Genomic DNA, 19687 nt, shown 5'->3' on the forward strand with positions numbered 1-19687 from the left:
AATTATTTGGTCCCCTGATGATTTGTAAGATTTTTAAGTTTGCTCTCTTGCAAAAAATCTGTAATTTTATAGCAGTTGCATTTTAATGGAGAGAGAAAGAATATTAACCAAATATCCAGAAAAAACCCCACACTTTACCTAAAAGTCATACACTGTTTCCATGTCACTGACTGAAATAAGCATTTGATGACTCAGTATTTGGTGGAGAAACCCTTGTTGCCAAGCGGAGCAGTAAGACGTTTGCACACAGGAGGGATTTTGGTCCACTCCTCTTTACAGAAACTCTAAATCCTTTATATTTCTTGGCTGCTGCCTGGCAACTTGAAGCTTCAGTTCCCTCTGCAGATTTTCATTAGACTGAGCTCTGGAGACTGGATAGGCCACTTCATGACCATAATGTGCTTCTTTAGCTACGTCTTTGTTGCCTCTGGCTTGTTTTTGGTCAGTATTACACTGGAAGACCCATCCACAACCCATCTTCAGGTGTTGTGGCTGAGGGAAGGAGGACTTGGTCCAGGATTTAATGGTACATGTCCACTGGCCCCTCCTGTACTCTTACTAGAAAATTAACTCCAAAGCATCATGTTCCCACCTCCGTGCTTGACTGTGAGGATGGTGTTCTTTGGGTCAAACTCAGCATTTCTCTTACTCCAAAACACGGTGGGCCAAGTTGATGCCAAAGAGCTTGATTATGGTTTCATCTAAATGCAGCACTTTGTTCCAAAACTCTGAATCATTTAAATGTTCACTAGAAAGTTTAAAACCGACGAATTTCCCAGAGGAACCCACCCGAGGGATTAATAAAGTTTTATCTTATCTTTTATCTTATCTCTTACATGTGTCTTCTTGAGCAAGGGAACTGTGTGGGCACTGCAAGATTTCAGCACATTACTGCGTAGTGTGTTACCAACGGTGCTCTTGGTGTCTGTGGTCCCAACTGCCTTCAGATCATTAAGAAGCTCTTCCTGTGTAGTTTTGGGCCGATTCACCACCCTTCACATGATCATCTTGACCTTGGGAGCCCCAGACGAAGAGCGATATATGGTCATGTGATACTTATTCAATTCTCAAATAATCTCACCAACAGTTATCACCTTCTCACCAAGACTTTATTTTGTTGTAGCCCATTCCAGCCTTGTACAGGTCTACAATCTTTTCCCTGACTTCCTTTGTCAGTCTTGCCCATGGTAGTGGAGAGACTTCAAACAATCAATCTTTAGGAGGCAGAATTCTTGCTTGGTTGGAGAACATCAAATACTTATTTGTGACACTGAGTGACATGCAACTCAATTCATAACTTGTTGTTTGTTCATATTCTGTCTCTCGCCGTTAAAATGAAAGGTCCCATCATAGCTGTCATGGGGCAAGAGATGGGGTATGCTCTGAAAATGTATCCAGTGCATCAAAGGACGAAGAGAAAGACATTTTACCTAGAGCAAACATGCATGTCTTTACATGGACGTAACTTTGTGCTGAACACTGTGGGAGGTCAAGATCTCTGCCTAAGTAAATAAATAAATCTGGGTAAATTCCCAGATCATTAAACATGCAACTATTTTGCTGGTAATACCTGAAATGAGTAAAGAAAATCAACAGCCTATTTATGCAAGATAATTCATAATTTTATTGAGGGGGTTATATGGGGGGGGGGTCATAACCCCCCTGGACATTACACCTCGGTGTCTTTAGACTGTGGGGGGAAGCCTACACAGGAAGGCTCCAGCTAACCAGCAACCTTCTTGCTCTGAGGCAAGAGTGCCAACCACTAATTAATAATTACTGTGGTTTTTAATTTGTGCTGTTGATGAAAAGCCACTCATGTTTGCAGATGCACCGTTCACATTTGTTTTCATACTGACTGGATGTTATTTTAACTCTAGGCACTAGATTATATTCCAATTTCATGTGTCAAGTCTAATGGAAACTCTGTGTTTCCTCTTACCTCAAACTGAGACTAATCTTAACCATAACCAGCTGTGTTTCATGATGCTTATCAACACCCAGCCTTAAATTAACCACTTTTCTCTGCCTAGTTTGCCTCTGCACTGCAAGCTTCGCTTCATTTATGACCACAAAACTGGCACCATAATAAACATGGTTATCTGCAGGTAGTAAGCAACCCGTGAAAACAGTAAGGCCAGTCCATCCTGTACAGGGCCTCTTGTCGTTGTCTCAAGACCTGTTGAGGTGTTTGTTTTCCAGTAAAATTTTACTGCCGTAAAACCTTACTGAAATCTTTTAGCCATAATTATATTATAGATCTGAAAAAAAGTGTCCTTACAGAAAACATTGAGACTATACTTCATAAATTGTATGCCTTTCTTTTTCAATTAATCTTTATTGATCGCAAGGAAGGATATAAACAATATCCGGAATAAGACAAACATAGCTGTCTCTAACAAACTATCGCGTCGTTAGCCGTCTTTGTGTGCCAGAGTACATTTTGATTTCTTTGTGGAACTGGTGAATACCGGGGCTTGCCGTGAAACCGTTTGCATGTATGGAAATTGGAGGGGAACAAACGCACGGATGGAGCATAATACTTTCCGCCTGAGCACGCCGGCTAATGGAGCGCTTTTATTGGACAGGCCTGCTAACGCTGAAAAAAAAGGGGCGTGAACTTCGCTGCTAGCTTTTCGCTCTTGTGTGATCATCTGGGGGATCTGGTTCATTCTTGGCGGTGCCCAGCAGCAGCGTTTCTTTTTTTGATAGTCTGTGGACAATATTTCAAGCTGACACGGATTAATTCGTCTTGCGTGCAGTTGTAGCTGTCGGGCTGATGGACAAAACGTGAAGTGAGACGGTGACCCGGCCTCTCTCTTTCTGAAAATGGCATTGTGGTTAACTTAGCTAGTTAGCTTATCTGGCTAGGTAGCTGGACTCTTGTTGTCGCTGAGCCAACTGGCTTCCATTAGCTAGCTGTGCGGTGTTAGCTACAGGGTATGCTGATGAGCATCACTACATGTAGCTCTGCTATTTTAATGTCGTTTGTAGTAGACTGAAAGACGAGCGTTCAGTTGGTGGACAGAGCGACCATTTGGCTAGTTTAACTACGGCTAGCTCATTTAAGGCGCTAACATGCAGCGGTAGTTTGGATCCACTCGTCACAAACTGCTGCCTTGCACCAGCAGACCAACTGTTAGTAGGCATTGTGCGGTGTGTATAGCCATGGCTCTCTAACAATCCATCAGGAAAGTTGGTGACCGGTTACAGACAGGGTTGATGAGGGGCAGCTTCGGTGAACACACGGCTGCTTTGTGGACTGGACGCCGTTATGGTACATATACAGCGTTAGTTTGCTTCAGCACCGGAGTCACCCTGGGCACGGGGCCTTGCAGATTGCCGAGAGTTACCTACACTGTGTTGGCTTGTCTTAGGTGAGCTCAACTGCCTGTTTACTCATATTGCTTCAAGAACATGTAAAGTTTGCACAGGTTGAAGATCAGTAATGTAACTTTACTGAGTCGGTTCGCCATTTTAAGTTGCTGAATCGGTGAGGGGTGGTGGTGAAGCGTTGTTTAGCGAAATGAACAGCTCAGGAGTCATGCCACAAGAAAAGATGGAACTGGATCTGGAAATCCCAGCTTCCATACTTCCAAGTGATGGACACCTGAGAAGATCCAACAGTGCACCCATGATAAATGGGTTAAGGTAGGGCAATCTGACTTTAATTTACTGCAAAGTTAAAACTCTTTCCTTATTCACACATTGAAATAAGTTCATTTGCATTGACATGATGGTTAAAGGCGTTCATAATTCATCTTTGCAGTGATAACTCCCAGGTGTTCCAGAAGGAGGTCCTACGGTGCCGGAGAAATAGCACTACAGTTGTGAACAGGCCCAACATGGTATAGTGGTTCATAAACATATTCTGACTTGATTGAGATGCCTGAGTTACTGTAATGAGTGTTTACTCATTATCAGCCATGTCCTCCTCTTACAGGTTCCTTCATCGCCCATTCGGGTCCCGAGTACCAGACTTCATCAAATTAAACAAGTAAGGAATTGAGGTGGTTGCAGTAAAAGTAATTCCTGTGGAAGTTGAGCTCTTCAGACCAATGTCTACGTCGGCTGTAGTAAGAGACATGCAAGAGCAACCTCTTTAGGCATTCACAGGGTCCTTGATCTTAACAAGCCAATCAACTCTTAGTATCACACTCCTGCAGAGCAAGTCTTGATTTCCATAAGAAAACACATGGATGTTGGTGGTGGGGAGTGGTTCAGTTGTAGCATCTGAGATAAGACTGAGCCTGAAATGGGCTTGTTAATCTTGTACTGTGAACTGAAGCGCTTCTTCTTGACCCCCATCAAAAAAAGAGGTCTTTCTCTCTCTCTGCCATATTTAATAATATTTTAATAAGAGTACATATCATTTTTATCCAGGGGGAAAATGTAATGGGTCCACTTTAAAGAACATAACTCAGAAAACTTCAAATGATGTGATGGTAGCTAATGTGATTTTTTTTTTAAAATTTATTTATTTATTTTTTAAACCTTTGGGTCTCTTTTGTTCTCTTGCAGGAAGAGGGCATAGATGTGATGAACAGAGAAACTGCACATGAACGGTAAGCTATCCATTTATACACAGTGTTTGAATGAGGAGATCTGCTGTGTTGTTGGTGACAGGCTGATGACTCCATGTTCTGATTGTTGTTGTGCACTCAGGGAAGTTCAAGCTGCTATGCAGATGAGCCATTCTTGGGAGGAAAGCCTTAGTCTGGTAAAAACTCTGTCCCATATATGTTGCTGATTATGTTCTGCTGACGGGCAGTTTTGCATGTTTTGGCCCCTGGCCTTTCTTGGTCTCTCTTTGTTACTATAGAGAGGACAAGTAGAAACATGCTAGAGTAACGCTGAAATAACTGGGAGTTAACAGGGCCACCAGTCTCTAAAGGTCAGGCTGAGTTGGTAGTATAATACTCCCACACTTGCAGTGATGTTACTATTGGACTAAAGGATGCTGTAAACACACGGTGAACTGTGAAATCTTTAATGTTTTTTAGAGTGACAATGATTTGGAAAAGCCTGTATCTTCATCTCCAAAGCGAATCGACTTTGTGCCTGTGTCTCCAGCCCCGTCCCCAACAAGAGGAATAGGAAAAAAGGTACATCTGACATTAACTGTGGTTAGTGTCACAGTTTTCTCGTTTTAGTTTCATTAACTAGATCTAGTTACTTACTATAACCCAGTTGACTAATAATTTAATTATGTGCAGCCTACAGGGAACAGTTGGCTGCAGTGAAGCAGGAGCTTCTTAGGCCTTTAGCCTTTTTCCACTAGTACCTGTTTGGCTCAGCACAGCTCAACTCCGTTTGTAGGTTTTCCATTATGCGGTAGTGCCTGGTAAAAAGAGCCGATGCGATCTGGAAATGTGACGCCAGCAGACTGCATTCACAGATTGGCTAGTCAGTGGCATCACTTGATGAGTCATGAGAGGGTCTCCTTCGTGAAAATCAAAACGTCCCTCTTTTAAACCCAGCAACGAGCGTGATGGCCAGAAAAAAAACACCGTGATCCCAGAGTCTGGCACAAAGCTGTAGACCGAGCGGCAGATATACCATCGCCTCAACATGCTGTGGTATTCATGTCTCATACACATGACTTCACGGGACTTTGGGCTGCATTGCTTTAACATCCTCATGCACATCAGGTGTTACCGGCTTGTAGTGGAAACCAACCAAAGTCGAGCCAAATTAGGTACTAGTGAAAAAAGGCTTCTAGTTTGCTGCAGCTCCAAGATGCAACATTTTCTCTTAAGAGATTCATTCGGCTTTTTTTCCAGCTCCACAAAACAATTCAGATTTTTATATTAGCACTACACTTTAATGTCTCCGTGGTCTGAAACAAACAATTCTTGCTCCTCTTCCTTCATTTGTCCCCCTCCTGAGGTGACCATGTAAAACCATCTAAAACTGAGTATTTGGAGCAGTCTGAAGTTGGTGTTTGTCTCATAAGGATTATTAACATCTGAGAGAGAATTCTACAACAGCAAAGATGACAACAGAAGTTTAATTTTCAGGGTTTTTAAATCCTTATTTTGAGGCAAAGTCTTAAAACTATCAGTGTCTTACTGACCAAACAAGTACTCCAATGATAGTTGCAAAGTGGTATGTCTTACTTCATAATGGGCCCACTTTAATTATTGTTTCATGTTAGATTTTGTATATAGAAGCCAATATTTATTTGTTTTTATTTTCGTCTAAATTCTTTTGGTACAATGAAGTCAGATGTTTTTGAGAGGTTTATTTACCCCTTCTTTTGACAATTAACATATAAGGAACTCTAAAATATTAGAACAAAAAGATGACGATTAAGCAGTAATTTTTCACCACTTGAATGTTATCAGTTGCAGATTTATCTAATGCGTTATCTATGTTTTCTGCTCTCCCCCTCCTACAAGCAGCAGTGTTTCTCTCCTTCACTGCAAATTCTGGTGAGCAGCAATGGTCTCACTCCCAGCCCAATACCCAGCCCAACACGGCGATTTGGGTGAGTACCAATTCTTTTGAGCTGTCACAGCTTAAAGTTAAAGAGTTAAAATCTGTCAGTTACAAACTTTGCACAATTATGTTTGCAACTTCAGCTCATGCCCACAGTTTGTTGCTGTATTTCCAAATGTATTCATTTGAATTGTTCCTGTTTTCTGTCTTGTTCAGTCGACGGAGTCAAAGTCCGATCAACTGCATCAGAGCCAGCATACTCGGTCCAATAAAACGCAAAGGTGAGTCGTGCTTTAGACATGCTTTCAATGCTCTGTGTAAGGGAGGCTTTGCACATTAACGCAGCAGCAAACAGGCACACTCCCTCTGAGTGTGTTGCAATCAGACCTACCTCTGCTCTCTGTTTTGGTAGCCGATTTGAGTGCATGTACATCCTGGCATTTGTAACCTCTGACCCTCTGTGTTTATACGGAGATTATGAGATTGACCTCCCACTCAAAAGAGATGAGCTATAATCGCATCAGTTTGCTGGTGGCGTCCTAAAACAAACTTTAGCTACCTTAAGCATATTTTACTTTATGTTTTTAGGGTTTAGGCGTCGGTCCTCTGACTTGTCTGGTGTAACCTCTGCACATTGTTCTCGCTGTGGGATCAGGGGCCACTTTATTTTACAACACCTTGCTGAGGGAGGAGTTAATCATGGCCAAGGTGTTCATCTGTTTTGACTTGAGAGACTGGTGCTCACATCCAGTGATTAATGCCTGATTTAGACTTATTTAGGAAATCTACATCATAACCAGAAACTTGTTTTAACTCAATAGGCTGTGACCTTCCACACCATTCAGTCTACGTGAGATTACTCTGAAAGGTCACAGCGAAGGGTTAAAAAGGTTTTCTGATCATGATGTAGATTTCTTTTATGGTTGGAACTAGGGTTGGATGATTTGATCTATAGTCCCTCCATTATGGCAGCACTATCCACCCTTTATAAAGCACAATGTGCCAAAAAAAATTCCCCAAAAAGCAAAAAACTGGTGAGTGGGCTCATTAAGTTCCAGTTTCTAAACCATCATGCAGTCAGAAGTATCCTGTTAGTGTCTTCTGTCATATAATGATGATCAATTTGAAAGTCTGGGCATGAACCTGTGTGCCCTCAGACATATGTTTCGAAAGTGTTGGTTATGGGAGGGATGTGGATGTGAACATGCAACTTAAAACTTGAATCGGATAATATTTAATTTAATGCATCAAAGGGGAAATGAGGTGAAAGTCGTCTTGTTTGGTGAGCTCTGATGTTATCGTCCATCAGCACGACCGTAGTCAGAAGCCATCTGTTCAACATATCGGCCTTGAAGCTTTGATTCTAATGAAGAATATATTTATAAAGAAATGTCGGACATCTAAGAATTGAATACATTTTAAATGGTATGACATGCATATTTCTGTTAATCATCACTGTTTTTAGACTACAGGACAAATGTTGTGGAAATGAGTCTTCGGTGGTCTTTATATTGATGAAGTTAATTTATTAAGCGCTGTGGTGCAGGAAATGCTTGTTAGGCTGGTAGGGCTGTGCGATATGACCAAAATCTCATATCCCGATATGAGACATTTATCATCCTGACTAGAGCAGGGCGATATGGCCAAAAATATTTATCACGATATATATTTGAAAATTTGCGACGATATAATTGATGCGAGACAAAATACAACTCCACAACATTACTAGCGCAAAAAGACAACCTTCCATTTATTTTCACTTAAATAAGAAGCTGGTTTTTATGTACATTAAAGCTTTATAAAAATGTAACAGTGCAAATGCAAATTCCTTGCTGAAAGTTTAACCAAAAGGCATTTCCAGTAGAAATGGGCTGACATATCCTGAGCATAACCATGTATAATATCCACTGAAGTTAAAAAGAGGTGCTTTGCAACATTAAACTGCAGTGTGCAGTACGTATTTTTCGGACCATAAGGTGCACGGGATTATAAGGCACATTAAGCGAAACAAAGCAGTCAGATAAATCAAACTTTATTAAACTCATTCTTCTTGCTTCCTCCACTTCTGTACCATTGATTCATTAATGTTGAATTCTCTGGCAGCTGCTCTATTCCCATGTTGTTGCAGTATATTAATGACTAACCTCGTATTGTGGATGGATTATCTCAGTTGTTCTCCTGACTGAAGTTTGGTCCGTTTACAGCATCCTGCCATGCGATTGCATTTGTCTCTAACCATGAGGAACCTTACACGTTAACTTTTATAAGTGGAAAAGTGTTAGTGTTCGTCCTCCAGCTTCACTGTTTATGTTATGCTAACATAGCTGTGTCGCTAGCGATCACGTAGCACATCATTATATACCAGCTAGCCCAACTTCAGTAACCCTACAAACGTCACTGCTGTTTAGTTTCCTGTCTTCATTTATGTTGGAAGTGATAGCAGAGCTGTACGTTTGAATTTTTTCAGAAATCTCTCAGTCAGAACATGCTATATCATGCTTAGGTAACGAGCTAACTTCCGCTAGCTTCCTGCTAACTTCTAACTCCGTTAAATGTAATAAATTTTGTTTTCATGGATGCCTGGAAGTTAAACTTCATAGTTACACCTGGTAAAGCAGCAATGCTGATCGTTTTATTAAAGATGAAAGAATTTAGACAGTTTTTAACTCTCAGTGATGCTGCAGTGTTCGTTTGACCTGAAGTACGGAGTTTAGGACCCAGATTACTCCCAGATTTAAGAGCATCTTAGTCCGACAAATATGACAATAACGACGGCCGCTTGCATGTTCTGCAAAAAAATGTGCTTTGTCGTGTATCTGACGGACAAACATCAAACCAGTTCCACATCATTGAAGTTGCACCATTTTTACAAACCAATTCTGGTTCATCTGTTTCACTCAACAATCGGCCATGTGCGTATGAAAACAAAGGCACTGCGCATGCGCGTTTTACTCATATTCTATCGCGATGTTTCATTTTCCTAGCGTTGCCTAACATTATACCGTTATTACCGTGAACGGTATAATATGGCCCAGCCCTAATCCTGACAACTAAATATATCACAAAATTTTTACATTTTCTGTAAATTCTGTGAATCTCGGGCAACTCGACTTGGTTAAAGTGTTTTCAGCTGGGCGTGGTGTACCTGGAGTCGTGGCACGGCCACAATTTTCATTGAGTATTTATTACACGGCGTGCAGCAGGGAAACGCCTGTTCTAAGGTTTATTTTTTTAGTACCTGACGGCTATTTTGTGTGATTCAGTTTATTTTGAAAAATCTGAACAGGATCTTCAACTTAATTATGAAAGGTTTATGTGGGGAAATAAACAAGCGGACGGCGGAGCCACGCAATGATTTTACCGTTGTTGTTGTTGCTAATGACAACGCTTAAAAACAGCCACTTGTCCATCTGTAGTGTGGTTATATTAAATATAAGAGAAAGAGAGAACTTCAAGAAATTCTACAGTTACCATCAAAACAATGGAAAAAACTTTGCTGTCAACAGTTTATTTTGCGATACCACGAAACAAACAATAGCGTAACATGAAACGATAGATGTTTCGTCTGATGTATCTCGTTGTAGCGAACAGCCCAATAGGGCTAGACATGCCAGCCGATGTTATACATGAGATTCAAAATATTTTCCAAACAGACTTGATGATGTTGTGCTTGTGCCATATCTGTGGTTAAACAGTATCTATAATGGTTCATGGAAATAAAGATTCTTGGAAGAAAAACATTTGACTTGTGATCTGGACACTAAATGTTAATGCCACACAACTCTGTTTGGTTACATGTCTGACGAGCAGTCTCAACTCAGAGTCTGAGTCTGAGTCATCTGAAATCAACCTGCTCTTCAGTCAACAAACTGACTGCATGTTATTTCTAAATGGAGTAAATCAGTGTGAGAATATTAAATCATTCTAACCTCATTGTTTTGAACTAAAATAACATTATATGAGAGGGTAACGCGTGTCACAACCGGCTCAGGCTGGTTGTTGCTGCTGCCATTGTAGCCAGTAAATGTGTGCCTGTGTGTGTATACACAGACGGGTAAAGTAGAGTAAACCTATTGCAATATGCAAATTCTGAGAGGTTTACATTTGAATCCTTAATCATTAAACATGACATTTGTTTTGATTTTGGGTGTGTTGGTGTGTGCATGTGTACTTTATGGTCCTCTGTTGACAAAACACTGCCACGCTGCAGATTGAACGTGCTGTTAATCACTATGGACGTGACTAGGTAAAAGTTCACCAAGTGTAAACTTTGCCTGTTCATCTGCCTGGCTCTTTTGTGAATAGTCGCACAGCTCATGTGTCAATTTCTAAATGTTGGACGCTTTTTACTCTGCAGGTGAGATGGAAACGGAGAGTCAACCCAAGAGGCTCTTCCAGGGCACCACCACCATGCTGTCCTCGGATGTCTCCAACCTGTCAGATCTCAGCTCCTGGTAAGTAACTCTCAGGCCCATCAACAAATAAGAAGCTGCTTAGATAAGGATGAGCTTTTGAGTGCTGAGGCAAGTAGGCAGACACACTGGCTGTAAAAGCCAAGCTTGATTACTAGTCACCATCTCGTAAATGGGAAAACAAGGAAACCCCTACATGAAGAGGATTTGAGTAATTAATAGGGGATTTTATTGAGCCTTGTTGATTCTGATCGGAATCAAATGTCAGTCACCTCACTGGCAGCAGTTTTACAGTTTTATTTAAGAACTATTTACTTCCATAGAAATCGAAGTATATTGATTCTGGGGCGATTCTCAAAGTTGAGTCAGTGTGAGTGCTGACATTTGAGATTTTGAGCAGTGCATTCATTCAGGGTGAATTAGTTATGCAAACTTTTCTGAAGACTACCTTTTTCTTCCCTCTCAGTCACTCTCCAGATTTACTGGATGGAAGCCTCAGCAGCGTGGGCTCCTCCACCGACTCGCCAGGCAAAATGGAGGGAGTGTCTCCTTCCTCGTCCAGCAACTCACCCTTTGCTTCTCTCCAGGATTTGTCTCCCAAATGAGCATGGGATATCTAAGACTATGGGGGGGAGAAAAAAAGAGTGGAAAAGACTTCTCTCCAGGGAACTGGTTTCCTTTTCAGACCCTTCACATCGCCAACTACATTTCCTTCAAGTGGAGTTTTCCCCCACACTTTCTTCTGACTGGCTGTTTTTATGGCTACCTTTTATGGAGGGTCTCGATTTTAAGGAGACTACAGCCATGGATGTATTTGTGTAAGAGGTAATCCTAGTAAAACTAGGACTGAGGGAAGTCGCTGCGCGCACCAGCTGCTAATTGATCTTGGATGGTGCCAGCCTTCGTAGGGATACTAATAAGTGGCTGTTGTATTAATCTGTCCTGCCAGTTCCCCTCACCAGAGAGAGAGACATTGAGCACTGGACATATAAAGACTACTTGGATGTGTGCATTTCCCTGTTTTTGTGCTGGAAAATGTCTGGCCCACTGGCCTTAGTGTGCGCACAGTCTGCAGATTTTGTAAGAAAAGATTTAACTTATTGTTTTCCTGCTGCCTGAGCAGAAATTCTAAATATTTTTATGGTATAGGCTGTGAACTGTGGTGTTTGCATTTTTTTTCTTCCCTCCCCTTCAGCTCCAAATAATGATTTGCTGCTACTTTAATTGGTAATTCTGAGCAAGTGGTAAATCATGATCATTCCTGGTAGTCTCAACACTAAAAGTTCCTGTGTTCTTACCAGGATGATTTTTGTAGATAAAAGTACCGTATGAAAATCTGACTTCTTTTTTCCCCTTGTTCCTTCTGGCAAAGTGTTCTTATTTATGGACAACACATTTGTTATAAAATTGGATTCATTCTATCTGCAGTAAGCCATCTGTGCTGTCATTTACACCAAATCAAGTGACTGCTGGAACACGAGGCAAAAAAACAGCACCATCACATTGTGAGTAAAGAGACTGCAAGAGACTGCTCTTTCTGCTGTGGTTACACTTTTTTTTTTTTCTTTCTTTTTTTTTTTCAACACATATTGCACAGGATGCTTGGTCCTGTAGTGTTTCAGCCTGTGTGAGTCTTAAGCAGGAAACAACTAAATTTGAAGAAGAAAAAAGTCTGACTACAATATGTGGAGGTTAAAGCCTGCACTGTGATATTTGCATCTAAATTTGGTTTCATTTGTCCTGACCCCAGTGTTCATATCCATCCGTATAACTCGATACTTCCGAACCCCTCTGTGGCTCTGTAACCTTAAATGTTTATGTACAAAAAGGAAGTGATTGTAAATCATTTTATGGAAGTGTGCCCTTTTAATTTAAACAAGTGTGGTTGCAGTTCACTTACTGATATATTTTTTTTTTTTTTTTTTTTTTTTTTTTTTTTTTTTTTAAATACAAATAGGAAAATGTTGGGGGTTTCTGCTTTGTTTTTGTTCCCTTCACGATGCGTTTTTTTTCTTCTGCTCATTTTATGAAGTGTTCAGGGCATGAACTTAGCAAATGATATGCTATACTGTATGTCTGTAATAGAGGCTGTAATCTGCTCGTCTTTTGTGACTGCTATTGTAGCGGACATCAGGAGTAAATAAATTATTTCATTATGCTTTTGTATCAGTGTTTTCTTCTGTATTAACGCTCGTATATGGAAGACCAAAACTACCAAAATGAAAAGAAATTCCCGAAATATTAGTCCAACGGAAATTGGAGTTTGTGGGGTTTTTCTCAGTTTATGACTGCCAGAAATCCAGAAAAAATAAGGAATGAATTAAAGAAATATCCAATCAAATGCACTGGATATATTTAAAAATCCATATAAAAATAATGCGTGGGGAAAATGGCAAACGATAAATGTAGGAAAACAAACATTATATGGAAATGGAAAAGTTTAATCGGAATAGCAAGTTTCACATTTCATCAATTACGGTAACAGTATTTTTATAGGACATTTCGTGCATTTATTTTTACTACTTTTTTTTTTTTTTTTTTTTGAGTCAATTACTGATTTTTCTCAGTTTTAGTACTTCATAAACCAAAACATACAAATTAAATGCGGATGCATCAAGGAGCACGACAGTGTTACCAGTTCTTCTAGAAGTAAACAATATTGCTAAAAGTATTCACTCGTCTACCTTCACATATGAACTTGAGTGACATCTGATTCTTAATCCATAGGATTTAATGATATAGTGATAACAGTTTCAACTCTTTAGGACTGAGTTTATGGAAATGTTTTACCATTCTCCCAGAAGCACATTTAAAAATAAACTATTTATATAGCACTTTTCAAAACTGAGTTCAAAGTGCTTCGCATTTTTGAGGACACTGATGTTGGACGAGGAGGCTGTGTGCCTCAGCATCCACTGACACCACTCTGTGATTCTACTGTTGCTGTTGTTCCCAGTTGCTTCCACTTATACCACTAACAGTTGACTGTGGAACAGTCATGGAAATATCCATGGAAGTGATTGGAACCCTGAATTCACTCACAATTCAGTGATTTGGATGGGTGAGTGAATACTTTTGGGAATGTAGTGCAAGTCTCACTGCTGCTATACTTGGGATCATTTTCCTGGTGCATGACCCACTTTCAGCCAAGCTTTACCTGTCAGACAGATTGACTCTAGAATACTTTGGTATACAAAGGAGTTCATAGTTGTAACGATAGTTAGTTGGTAGTAAGGGGCCCAAAGTGTGCCAAAAACATTGCCCAACTGTTTTTAGCCAACCTATAATTATGTAGCCTAATAGTTGCAGGGACATTTATCAAAATTGAGCTCAAAATGCCTCAACAGTGACATCTGCAGGCTAGAGGGGGCAGAGCCTGCATGAGTTCGGGCAGAGAAAAGGACAGTGCAGGAGCCTGACCTCTGCAGGATGGGATCTCTCATTTTATTTTAATGCACTTCAGTTTTTTTCATGCCGATGCTTGTTGTACCACATGGTAACAATGTGCACAACCTAAAGCCAATATCTGCAGTTGTGATAATAGTATCATTATTAATATATTGTTATTATTATATGTAAATGTTTGTTTATTAGAATAAGATCGAACTCTCTGAAAATTATTAACTAAGAAAAGATGGCAACAGGTAATTTCCTAGTAATTAATCTATTTATTATTTGAGGCATTATGATTGTGCTGTGTTGTTTACAGGATACCTGCTGGGATTCCCCTCCAGGCTTTTTAAAGGGAAGCATAAATGCTGAGATAAAATCTGTTTTGTTTCTCTTCGAAGGTTTTGGGAGTTCAAACTGCAAAATTTTGATTAATAAGAAGCTGAAACAAAACATCCAAGGTCCATCCATATCCTGTAGTAATTTGCAGATTTTCTTTCAAATTATGTTTATTACGTTATGTTTCAAGCCCAGATATACTTGAAGTTTCAGTGAGTCAGTTTTGAGAAGGAGTTTGTACCAGTTAAACTATGTTTCGGTATCTCAGTTTTGTTTGAATGGCTTGAAGTAAAAATTATAAAACACAGGGCTCCACGCTGCTGGCTCTGCAGGAAGTGGTGAGAGTTCTCAGAGTCCTTCTGATCACTGCATCTCAGATTTTGAATAAACTTTCCACTGATGTTAGAAAGGCCACTTTGAATTGAATCCCTGCCACTCACACAGCAACATAAAGCCAGGCCATTGTGTAACGCTCCATCAGAGATCACATGGTCCAGGCCATCCTGACAGGAATCAGAGAGATGTACACACACAGCAAACTTTGCACAGGTGCTGCTCATTAAAACTGTCGATGTAACAGTGAGTTTGCATGCTCCCTAATTACACCTGAGACTTTTGCTTTGGTGGATCAAGTTGGAGTCACTGAACTTTGTTTTCAAGACAGTCCCTCAATAATCAGTCAATCATATTTCATTTTTGTTCTTTTCGTTTTTGTCGGGACACTTTAGATAGTGGTGTCCAAGCTGAAATATTCACAGACGCTTTGGGTGGCTTAAAACATTCTTCCTTAAATGTGATTAAAAACACAAGTTGAAATAAGTATTTGTGCTGTTAACATGTGTCCACCTGGGGATGATGACTGTGGAGAAATGACTGTACTAGAAAAAAACGTAGGTTACTGGATGCAACAACTTTATAATAGTCCTTTACACCGTTTGTTTGGGGAGGCCAGACTTTACTCTGTGGTGGCTTTGATCACCTCTTCTCACTCCTGGTTGTATTTAGCTGTGTTTTGTTAATATTTATGTAATTTCATAGTACTTCACTTTTATTAATATCTCAATACTTCATAGAACAATGTGTGCATAATGTCTTGCATGCCTTCAGACAACCCTGTGCATGCGTATCCTCCATCTTCGCTGCTGGAAAATGCTTCCACAGATTTCAGTTCAGCATTCTCTTGAGTGTCACGTCCCTCTCTGTATAATTTCTTCAGTGTTATTTCTCTGCCTTATTTACAGCTTTAGAGGCAACTGGTTCCCAAGCAGCTGCACATCATGTTGCTTTGAGATGACACCCCTTCCCCGAGGGAGACCGCTGGATTATTTTCAGGCACCATCATTGCAAAACTAACAGGAGCTTTATTGTCCTGTTCTGTGCCGTGTGCTTTCCTGACACAACATGTAATGTGTAAAAAATAAAACAGAATCTATCTTTGAACATGACACACTACAGCTGTATTGAGACTTTATTAAACATTTGATAAAGCATGGCAAGCGAACCATTCTTCTTTCAAGAGGAGATCCCTCCTTTGGTGATAGGTAGAAGTATCTTACTGCTAACAAACTTAAAGCCCACTCATACAAAGTATCCACACATGCAAGGAACGGCATTTAGTCTTCAGTCTACTCTAAAAAGCTTTAAAAAAACATCAATTTAATAATGGTAACAGGTAACAAAACTTTAATGGCTTTATATACAAGTACCGCGTTTGCATGTTGATTCCTTCACACTGAAATGACCACTTTCTTTCACATAATGGCAACAGAGTTACAGACAATATGTGAGGCCAAACAACAGCAAATGGCCTCACGCTTCTTCACAGGCCCTTTATCTCAGGGACAGCTCCCCTCACTCTGACCTTACACACGACAGCTCTTCCCATTTACGTCACTTTAGTTCCGTGTATGTATTAACACAAATGTGTAGATTTGAAAACAAGTATGCTAAAATGTATTTTTCAGAGGATGAGGTAATCGAATAAGTACCCCTGTTCCCCTGCTGTCAGCTCTACTTTTTTTTTTACTCATAGTAGTGCCTCTGGTGGGAGAACATTCTCTTCATGTTTCTGTTTCTTTTCTTCCCTCCTTTCGGCTCACGGCACTTCATGTGCGTAGAATGACCATTGTAAGAAGCCCTAAAATATGACAAGAAATAACACCAGGTATTATAAACTTCATCACACGCTTTGTCAAAACAAACAGCCTGGTTCTCACTTCAGAATGGAACATGCAACTTCCTTCTGTTTTTACTCACCGAGAACATAAGCAGCTACAAGTTTCTTGTTAACACTTAAGTGGAGGTAGACAGGCACAGTAGATTCTTGCTCCCCCAGTGTCGGGAGCATCAGGGCGGCCATACACACCAGCCCAAGCAGTACTGTCAACAGACTGGGTCCTCCAGCAACAGGACGGCTCTCTGCAAGTGTCACATACACACAAATAAACACACTTAGATTGAGTGCAATCACTTGTGTAACTCAGAAAAAGCCTGGTAATTTACCAAACGAACTTAAACTGCTTCCATTTAAGTCTGAAGGGGGACCCAATAGCAATATACAGCAGATTATGTGGCACTAAATTAATGTGGGTATAATTAAGAATATTATTTAAAACAAAGCAACACAGGGTTGGAAGAACAATAATAAAATTAGAATAAGCGATATCGCTTGAAATGCTCACCAATTGAATTTTGTGACAATTTGGCTCCATCTAGAGGCAGTTTCACACAGCAGCGATTTCCTCTCTTTTTCCTACCTGTCTGGAATGCAGTCTGTTCAAAAAACTCGCTGTCAGCAATTCGGCGTTCCTCATCTTGGGGCCGGGGGCTAGGCGGGTCCTGTGAGGCAGAGGGACGGAGAGTGGCCGTCACCTCTTTGCGGCCCAGAGCTTTCCGCTGACTCTGCTCTGACACCTGCAGCCGGAACTTGTCGTAGACCCCATAATGGCACGCGCGCACATCTCGGTGTCGGATTACTCTGCGTGGATGCAGAAAGTTAGCTGTACAGACAGCAATAAATTAATCAATCTGCTAGTTTAGGTTCACCAAAGCATGAACTAACTCACATATCAACGCAACACTGGGGCTTGACGGCTCCAGTTGCATCCACCACGGTGTACTTGTTTGGCGCTGTGCACAGCACTGACAACGAGGAAAACAATACACGACGTAGCCATGTGATTGGAGATGAAAAATGAACATAACAATTATACGTAAACACAGAGATGTTGTTTCGATCTGCTCACTAACCTTTAAACTTGAGGGCGAACTCATAGGGATTGTAGAGCGTGAGCACCTGTTTGTGAGACGACTGATCATCGGCATAGAAGACGAGCTCATTGGGGAACACGAACACGGGAAGGCTTCCTCCCACCAGCTCTGGCGGTCGATGCTGCTGCTGCTGCATTGGCTCCCGCTGAGCTCTACCCTCTGCCCAGGCCCCGCCAACTCTTCTCTAGCAACTCTCAAGCTTTGTGAGCTCCCTTCAGGTGAACAGCACTTCCCACTCTCAGCTCCTTAGGGCCATGACATGATACTGTGAAGAAACACAAGTGATGAAACGCAAAATACGCCAAGAGGCAACAGCCTGTCACTCTTTTACATTTTATGAAACTCTAATAGGTTAGTAATAGTGTAGTGGTAATACATTTCTTTCATTTTTTCATATATCTCCTATAGCTTCTAGTTACCTTACACTTTACTGTGCCTGTTTGTTTACTTTAGTGACTCGAAGGCAGGTTTCTGCCCACCTCCCTCTTAGATGCTTTGTCTGTTTAGCTTCTCCCCCACCTCTGTGGGTTCACACCCTCTGTTTCCTCACCCCCACTGCATAACAAAGAGTGAAGCCATCCCCCGCCAACAAATGTTAACCCACCCCCATAGCCTTCATTTTATTATGATATTCTAGTATATTTAAAAGTACATTTAAACACTTATAACTTAATTAGATTCTAGATTTACTCTGTTTTTAAATACTCTGTATTTAAAGCAAAAAATATAATTATATCACTTACGTGATTAAAAAAATGAGAATGTTAGACTCATCTAAATGTTTTAGTTTAGTCTGTTTTTTAAATTTAACAGTGTAATAAGATATTTACATTGATAAACATTTAAACCTTTTCTAAACCACCTAAACCCACGTCTTTAAAACTTGAGCACAGCAAGGTTTTGTTATATACTGATAATCCTACACGTGCTATATTTTAACGCGACGTGTATTTTTAAAGGCAAATACTTGAAACAAAACTCAGACCTTAATGATAAGCGAGAAAGCTAAGGCAATTTCATTGGTACAACTTTTTATTAAAGGCAAACAAAGTTAAAGTGAACTCCATGTGCCTGGTCACGTGGCCCTTTGTGTTTACATGGTAACGGAAGAACTCGAGGAGCGAGACCTGTGGTGTCGTAACACTTTTTATTTTCTACGTATAGTTTGCTCCACGTCAGAAAAACACAATAAAATCACTACATTTGAAGCACGATGCTGAGAAGTCACTTTCAGTATATGAGATATGATATGTTATTAAGTTATCTAGATTTCTTTAGCATTTCGTTAGTGTATATAAACTCAAAACTGCCTTTAAAGCACAGGTAACAACGTAAACAGACACCAGAAATAGGTTTTTCGTTGAATATTTGACATAAATCTATAACAACTGTGATTTTAAATTAATACGGTGCCTATTATTAAGTAATACCGATGGTATAACATGTTCTTTATCTGCTCGTGTAATAACACATATTTTCACTGTAATGCTAACGGTGTTCAATACTGATGGCTAGCGTTAGCCGGCTAAGAAAACCCAGCTGATAGCAAATTGCCTCTTAAACGTTGTCTACACGCAGTGTCATTTGAGAAAGCAAAGCGCAGATTTGTTTAATTTCAATAGCAAGTCAGAGTGAAACTTTACCTTGTTGTCAGCACACGGGTTCGTGAAACGTTGGAGCTGTAAACGAGATCTGTGCTTCTGCTCCCACCCTGTTGTTGTTGCTCCTCAAGCCTTTTTTTCTTTGTGAATAATTGTACTGCAGACCTCGCGGTGCATGCTGGGATGGCAGAAGACGAGTACGTGAGAACGTAAATGTTCTCCCAGCACGCGGGC

General features: G+C 40.5%; 2 protein-coding genes and 1 non-coding gene across 4 annotated transcripts; 2 read left to right on the top strand and 1 right to left on the bottom strand.

Moving 5' to 3' along the window:
• Nucleotides 1-2405: 2405 nt before the first annotated feature.
• Nucleotides 2406-13011, top strand: pabir2 (PABIR family member 2). 2 transcript variants are annotated; one of them, XM_005916589.3, is made up of 11 exons: nucleotides 2407-3377; nucleotides 3483-3651; nucleotides 3770-3848; nucleotides 3944-3997; nucleotides 4522-4565; nucleotides 4666-4720; nucleotides 5004-5105; nucleotides 6405-6490; nucleotides 6658-6722; nucleotides 10799-10895; nucleotides 11320-13011. In XM_005916589.3, the coding sequence occupies exons 2-11, from the start codon at nucleotides 3527-3529 to the stop codon at nucleotides 11456-11458; spliced, it is 846 nt and encodes a 281-aa protein (XP_005916651.1). In that variant the 5' UTR covers nucleotides 2407-3377; nucleotides 3483-3526; the 3' UTR covers nucleotides 11459-13011. The 2 variants fall into 2 exon arrangements, with proteins under 2 accessions (XP_005916650.1, XP_005916651.1); XM_005916588.3 differs by having other exon boundaries at nucleotides 2406-3651.
• LOC121814118 lies at nucleotides 4774-4930 on the top strand. Its single transcript, XR_006054099.1, has one exon. It is a non-coding gene; the product is annotated as a small nucleolar RNA U109 (small nucleolar RNA).
• Nucleotides 13012-16032: 3021 nt separating the features above from the next.
• Nucleotides 16033-19625, bottom strand: mospd1 (motile sperm domain containing 1). Its single transcript, XM_005916587.3, has 6 exons — nucleotides 19496-19625; nucleotides 17832-18117; nucleotides 17648-17723; nucleotides 17339-17559; nucleotides 16839-17000; nucleotides 16033-16719 (listed from the first exon to the last, which is right to left on the bottom strand). The coding sequence occupies exons 2-6, from the start codon at nucleotides 17986-17988 to the stop codon at nucleotides 16688-16690; spliced, it is 648 nt and encodes a 215-aa protein (XP_005916649.1). The 5' UTR covers nucleotides 17989-18117; nucleotides 19496-19625; the 3' UTR covers nucleotides 16033-16687.
• Nucleotides 19626-19687: the final 62 nt, after the last annotated feature.

The sequence above is a fragment of the Haplochromis burtoni genome, unplaced genomic scaffold (assembly GCF_018398535.1).
Source record: "Haplochromis burtoni strain Fernald_Lab_line unplaced genomic scaffold, NCSU_Asbu1 Contig_19, whole genome shotgun sequence".
NCBI classification, from domain to species: domain Eukaryota; kingdom Metazoa; phylum Chordata; class Actinopteri; order Cichliformes; family Cichlidae; genus Haplochromis; species Haplochromis burtoni.